At 43.3% G+C, this 7,500-nt stretch overlaps 1 protein-coding gene across 7 annotated transcripts in view; it reads right to left on the bottom strand.

The window, feature by feature from the left end:
* The window catches only part of LOC121697763 (histone-lysine N-methyltransferase, H3 lysine-79 specific), a 77,082-nt gene that overhangs the window by 11,514 nt on the left and 58,068 nt on the right, over nucleotides 1-7,500 (bottom strand). For all 7 annotated transcript variants that reach the window (XM_042079435.1, XM_042079430.1, XM_042079438.1 and 4 more), the window contains one exon: nucleotides 50-120. In XM_042079435.1, coding sequence (XP_041935369.1) covers nucleotides 50-120 — 71 coding nt within the window. The remainder of the gene's footprint in view (nucleotides 1-49; nucleotides 121-7,500) is intronic.

Raw genomic sequence — 7,500 nt, 5'->3', positions numbered from 1 at the left:
TAATATTGTCTGACAATAACTGAGAGGTAGTAGTAGTGTCATTTCTTACTGCTTGAAAAGCCTGCTTGTATATGGCCAGCTTCTCCTGGTTGAAGATGCAGTATTTGGCCAGGAAGGCAACTGTTGGTGATTAGCATGGTTAGTAATGAACACAGACGCACAGAGACTGTGGACAGAACGTGTATGATTGGATTTTTTAGGAGGTTTAAAACATCAGGTGATGTTTTAAATGTTAAACTCTTCTTTACTATTCTACGTATCGTGGCATTAAAAGTTACGATAAATGAATGTAAGAATAAAATACATAGATGAGAAGTCAGAGAGAAGCCATATTGAGCAAATGAAGAAAATAAGATGATAGAGAGCTTAGTGAAGTCTTTACACCGCTGCTGCTGCTGATGCCACTCTAGTCTACCAGATGATGAGAGAGAAACAGTGATGAATAGTACATCTCTCTGTCTGTCTCTCTCTATCAGTCTGTGTGTGTGTGTGTGTGTGTGTGTGTGTGTGTGTGTGTGTGTGTGTGTGTGTGTGTGAGCTGAAGAAAGGGAGAAAATGGAGAGTCAATAATCTATGTATGCAAAGCCCTGGTGCTTTGGGATATCTTGTGAGATTGTGTGTGTGTGTGTGTGCGAGAGGGTTAGCTGCTGGATTGCAGGGGGGGCCGTTTCAATCTGTCATTTATCTTCTTAGGGCTAATCAAATCCAGGCCTGCGGCCCGAGTCCATTCACATGCTAAGTGCTACATTCGCATGAAGTCAGCTCCACTTGTTAAAGCTTGATTGATCAAAACACACGGCAAGGGAGCCCCGGCATCTGTTTGCTAATATGTGCGGCGGACAGGGCCTTAAACACACACACACACACACGCACACACACACACACACACACACACACACACACACACAGAAGTGAGACCTTGGTGTCACCACACCTCATCCCAAAGCAGTAAATGGATAGGATTTGAAATTCAAAGCTCTGCACACACACACACACACACACACACACACACACACACACACGCACACACACACACACACAGGGAGAGTGTGTGAGAGAGAGACAGAGAGTGAGAGATGAATACACACACACACACACACACACACATGCATAGATATGCTCGGGTCATTGCGCTGACAGGGTAAGGGTGCCTATATTATTCAGTGGGGAATGGAACCTCCTTTCTCCTGATCACTCCCGGGATAAAGCCGCCTTATCAGATCGCCTCGGGCCTTCACACGTTCCTCCTCAGCGTCTGGGGCATTCTGATTCCACCACTGGACACTCCTCTGGGACTTCTGAAAAGTCGCCTCTCCATATCCGCTGTGTGCCTGATCATTATTCTAATTCAGCCCTGCCCACCGCTAACTAAAGCTGTTTGACTGCTGCCATGTTTGCCTAATCATAATTCTAATTAAAGCCTGACAGCTATTCTAAAGCTCACAGCTGTGTTAATGCTGCAGTCACTGAATCGGGGGAATAGAGGGACTTTTTGCCTTTTTTAAAAAAAAAAAAACACCAAAGTAATCTTTTGTCCTCTTATTAGCTAGCCTCATGACTCGGGATGTGATTTTGTGCGGTGTGCCCGTTGGACAAGGGTCTTAGGTTGTTATTTACATATGAGTGAATGTCATATTAAGACAGCTGTGTATATGTATGGACCAACGGACCCTAATCTAATCTATGGACCCTAATTTAAATGCTCAGCAAAGTGCAAAGTCAGTCTTTGAACAATGAACTAGCGGCATCATGAGGCGTGAGACAGCTTCTATCTGACCCACCTATGTTTGTGCTTAGGATCTTTCTCATGGTATTATTACATTTGCAAATAGATTTTTGCGTAGTTATTAATCAAACTTGAGTTAGACTTTAGACTTTGCCCTTTGCCCAGCATTGCAATTACGGCCCAGGGTGGGTTTTCATTCAGAAAAGGATACAAAGCTCTACCGCCTGCTGGTCTGCTAGGCAACACATTGGGCCAGTCACTCCAAGGTCAGGTGTCTCTCCTCAATGTTAAAGGCTATAAAGGGTCTGAGGTTTTGTTTACATATATGTTGGGCCTGTCTCTCTCTCAGATTCTTAGGCTATACCCCACTGACCTCCTGTTTTACGACTAGGCTCTGGGCCTGGCTCACTGCTAGAATTTAGGACTGTCTCACTGCTACGAACTGTACTGCTGTCTCACTGCTAGGATTTAGGAATGTCTCACTGCTAGAATTTAGGACTGTCTCACTGCTACGAACTGTACTGCTGTCTCACTGATAAGGGTCTGTCTAACCGCAGTGCTGTCTCACTGCTAGGATTTGGGTTTGTCTAACTGTAGTGCTGTCTCACTGTCAGGATTTGGGTCTGTGTAACTGTAGTGCTGTCTCACTGCTAGGATTTGGGTCTGTCTAACGGTAGTGCTGTCTCGCAGGTCTCATTGCTAGGACGGTCTTGATGTTGATTTCTCTCTGATGAATAGGCTATGGAGCTGTCTGAATGCTAGACTGTAAGCCTTACCAAACACTCCTCTGAGTTATCAAACACTCTGAGTTACCAAACACTGCTCTAAGGACAGATAGCACTGTGTACCTTTAAACCTTACCAAACACTCCTCTGAGCTATCAAACACTCTGAGTTACCAAACACTGCTCTAAGGACAGATAGCACTGTGTACCTTTAAACCTTTTTTAAACTTTTTTAAACCTTACCAAACACTCCTCTGAGTTATCAAACACTTTGAGTTACCAAACACTGCTCTTAGGACAGATAGCACTGCACACCTTTAAACCTTACCAAACACTCCTCTGAGTTACCAAACACTGCTCTTAGGACAGATAGCACTGCATACCCTTTAAACCGTACCAAACACTGCTCTTAGGACAGATAGCACTGCATACCTTTAAACTGTACCAAACACTGCTCTTAGGACAGATAGCACTGCATACCTTAAACCTTACCAAACACTGCTCTTAGGACAGATAGCACTGCATACCTTTAAACCTTACCAAACACTGCCTTTAGGACAGATAGCACTGGATACCTTTTAACCGTACCAAACACTGCCTTTAGGACAGACAGCACTGGATACCTTTTAACCGTACCAAACACTGCCTTTAGGACAGATAGCACTGCTTAGAGCTGGATCTGTTATATTCCTTTCTCTGTGCTCTCCAGCATGGTACACAACCTGAGATGCTGGTCTCACAACTTTATAGACTTGTCTCTCTGTTATTATGAGCCACTACTCCTGGCCTGACCCAGGAGTGTGTGTGTGTGTGTGTGTGTGTGTGTGTGTGTGTGTGTGTGTGTGTGTGTGTGTGTGTGTGTGTGGTGTGTGGTGTGTGTGTGTGTGTGTGTGTGTGTGTGTGTGTGTGTGTGTGTGTTTGGGGGGGGAATTGTGGCTTCAGGGGCCACTCCACCGGGAAATCAGCAAGGGACAAAAGGTGCATTGGAGTGAGAGATTGAGGGAGGAAGCCGAGGTGGTCAGAGTGTGTGTGTGTGTGTGTGTGCGTGTGTGTGTGTGTGTGTGAGTGTGTGTGTGTGTTTGTGAGTATGTTTCTGTTTCTGTGAATATGTGTGTGTGTATGTGTTTGTGTATGTGTTCATATTAGAGAGAGAGTGTGTGTGTGTGTGTGTGTGTTGTGTGTGTTGTGTGTGTGTGTGTGTGTGTGTGTGTGTGTGTGTGTGTGTTTTCATGTGTGTGCCTGAGTGTATGTGTGTGTGTGTTTGTGTGTGTGTGTGTGTGTGTGTGTGTGTGTGTGTGTGTGTGTGTGTGTGTGTGTAGAACACAAAGCTTCAGCACTAAAGCCTTCAGTCTGATAGCCTTATCTGATTCCACTCTTAACGCCTTATGGCTTTTTTTCCTCGCCTGGCGCAGGCTTTAAAAAGGACACAGGTTGGGCCTTTGGTGTGAAGCCTAGCAGAAAATGTTAATCAGGAAGAGAGTGAACGAGGGAGCTGCAGACACGAGGGAGGGAGGACAGGAAAAAGAGAGGGAGGAGAGGAGAAAAAAAAGAAAGAAAAGAGGTGGGAGCAGGACCAATACATAGAGACAGGAGAAGAGAGAGAAAGAGAGACTGGAGAAAAGAAAGAAAGAGAGAGAGACTGAGAAAAGAGAGATATAGAGAAGGAGGGGAAAAGGAGGGTGGAGAAAACGAAGAGAAAGAGAGAGAGAGAGTCGTTTTACCAACCCCTGTGATCAGCAAAATAGTGAGGGGTGATTGAGGGAGAGGGAGAGAAAGAAAGAAAAGAAAGAAAGTGAAAAAGAGAGGGGAGGCGATGGTGTGGAAGAGGGGAGGAACCAGCTCTTTTCTCTCCTTTCACTCTTTCTCAAGCGTCCCGTTCCCTCCTCTCTGCTCCTTGTGTGTGTGTGTGTGTGTGTGTGTATGTGTGTGTGTGTGTGTGTGTGTGTGTATGTGTGTGTGTGTGTGTTTCCCTCCTCTCTGCTCCTTGTGTGTGTGTGTGTGTGTGTGTGTGTGTGTGTGTGTGTGTGTGTGTGTGTGTGTGTGTGTGTGTGTGTGTGTGTGTGTGTTTCCCTCCTCTCTGCTCCTTGTGTGTGGGTGTGTGTGTGTGTGTGTGGATGTGTGTGTGTGTGTGCGCGTATGTGTGTGTGTGTGTATGTGTGTGTTTGTATGTGTGTGTGTTTGTATGTGTGTGTGTGTGTGTGTGTGTGTGTGTGTGTTTTCCTCCTCTCTGCTCCTTGTATGGTTGTGTGTGTGTGTGTGTGTGTGTGTGTCTGTGTGTGTGTGTGTGTGTGTGTTTCCCTCCTCTCTGCTCCTTGTGTGTGTGTGTGTGTGTGTGTGTGTGTGTGTGTGTTTCCCTCCTCTCTGCTCCTTTCGCTCGGCTTTTCTTCTCTCCGCACCGGGGCCTTTCTTATCGGCCGGCGGAGGGGCAGGCGTGTGCCTGCGCATGGCCATCGCTGCCCGTCACGTCAATTAACCCCCCTCCATCCCTCCCTCCACAACACACACACACACACACACACCACACACACACACACACACACACACACACACACACACACACACACACACACACACACACACACACACACACACAGCTCAGTGTAAGGTAGCACGGGAGGCACTTTTTATGCTTTGCACTCAGGGGGAGAGAGAAAGAAAAGATTCACTTAGGTAGTAGAGAACGTTTTATTAGGTAGTAGAGAACGTTTTATTAGGTAGTAGAGAACGTTTTATTAGGTAGTAGAGAACGTTTTCTTAGGTAGTAGAGAACTAGTAGAGAACGTTTTCTTAGGTAGTAGAGGAGAACTTTTTATTAGGTAGTAGAGAACGTTTTCTTTTTCTGCTTACAAAGAAAAAAAAAGGTGGGAGGGGGGTGGGGACTCTTCCTTGATTAGGAGTTAAAGGTTCTTTTTTTTAAAGAAATAATTTCAGGCTGAAAAGTTCTACAAAGCTGCAAATTGTCCTGAGGCTTATGTAAAGAACCTTCATAATGAACAGCTGGAACTCTTTGGAACAGCAGGAACTCTTCAGTTTCCTTGTCTCTAGGAAAGCATCTTCAAATGTTCACAGGCTTAGGATCTATAGTACTTATCCAACCACTCTAAAGGAGATCTCTAAAAGCTTTACAGTACATTTCAGTTTAAAGACTCTGAGTTTATTTTTTTATTCTGCATTTGAGAGAACATTTGAAAGTTCTCCTGAAGACACTTGAAAGATTTCTTGCAGTGTATTATAAACATCCTTTTTAAAAGCCTCCGGTCAATTTGCAGCTTAATAATAATAACTTAATAATAAATAATTTCTGCTGCTGTGTTGATTCCAGTCTGGAAAGTTATCATTACCAGAATCAGGAATTATTTAAGTATTTGTTTTTCCAGACCTGGAAGAGTTTAAAAGTTTTGGGTGAATAGTCTTGAAAAAAGTTTGTTATAGTAGTACATAGAAATACATACATGAAGTAATTTACAATGTGCAAATCTTTAAAATCTTCTTTAAAAGTTTGGAAAAGTCAAGTATTTTCATTAGGTAACGTGCCAGCAACCTGGAAGAATGAAGAATTAAATGTTTAGATGTTTTTAAATAGTAGTAGTAGATAGTACAGTCAGAGATTAAAGGTGTACCGTCACACCGGTGTGACGGGAATGTTGGAAAATGAACGTTCTAAAAAATATCTGGGTTCATTGAATTCAACATTCAATTTTAGAATCTTGTTTTGTTGCGGAACAGAATCTTATGTTAGAATGTTCAAAAACCCTCACCTTTCAGGGTTAAAAGAGGAAAGTCTGGAATATGCATAAGGGAAAAGTGCATGCACCCTGGAGGAATGACCATAGTGTTCAGAAGTGATAGGGAGGGTGATGCTGTCAGGGTTTTGATATCAGGGTGATGGAATTTAACGGTTAGAGCTCACGATAAGCTGCACCATGGCCCACATTTATCTGTGGCTCAATTGTGAATTTTATGAAAAGGATAGACTGAAATATCCATAATTTGCATGCAGAAAAAAGTAAACACACACACACACACACATGTACACTCACACACAAAATCCATTGTGTCATTTGCTCTGGTGGGGTGTGTACTCTTGTGTATACATATAAGTGTGTGTATATGTGTGTGTGTGTGTGTGTGTGTGTGTGTGTGTGTGTGTGTGTGTGTTTCTCACTCAGTTGCCTAGTTTTCCCGCTTAATCCTGCTTTGTCTTTGTTTACCATTAAATATAGAAAGTGGTCCATGATGCCTGTAACAAAGGTCACATTCAATGCTGGCTGGACGTGACCCCGTTTTCCCCTCGTGCCGCGGGGGAACCCTGTGTTCTCATTCCACAGAGAAGAACCTCATTCTCAACATAATTACTCTTAGACAAAGACCCACACTGTCCACCGGCAAATATAAACATTACATGGCATGGATTTCAGTGTTTTGTTTGGTTTTGTTGTGTTTTCTTTTTTTCATGTCTGAAACCTTTATTGTCATAGACGCTTAACGGACAGTTTAACGTTGGGTTGTATGTACGTAAGTATGTTAGTGTGTTACTGTCTCTTGCACTCTTTGAGAATAGATAATATTAACTAGGATATAATGGTGAATAAGTCTTATATAAAACCCTAAAGTCAAAAGATATTCATAGTCCCTCAACGGACATATTAGGTCACATGTTAATATGTTAGTGTGTACCGGTAAGTGTGTGTGTTATGGTTAGGCACACATCTAAGCAGCGTTGTCTGAGTACACATTACAGATGTTTGTAAGTCACTGAATTGCTATTATTGCACCTCTCTCAGAGAATAAATGACTTTAATTAAAATCTTGACATCTTGAGTAAAGTAAAGATGCACTATTCACTGTTCATGGTGTTTTTGTCTGAAACTAGCGAGGTCCCTAACAGCCAACAGTAGACTTACCTTGCAAACACCGACAGCGGAATTTGCACTGGTCAAAGCTGGTTAGCGAGCTTGTTAGCTGAAGTAGTTTGGTGATTATTCTGTAAAAGTCGAGCTGTAAAAGCTGTCTTTACCTCTTCACATTCCAGCTAACCGGTACTACATAG

This window comes from Alosa sapidissima, chromosome 22 (genome assembly GCF_018492685.1).
Source record: "Alosa sapidissima isolate fAloSap1 chromosome 22, fAloSap1.pri, whole genome shotgun sequence".
NCBI classification, from domain to species: Eukaryota; Metazoa; Chordata; class Actinopteri; order Clupeiformes; family Clupeidae; genus Alosa; species Alosa sapidissima.
The sequence above is the reverse complement of the archived record's forward strand: the minus strand, read 5'-3'. Positions and strand labels throughout refer to the sequence as shown.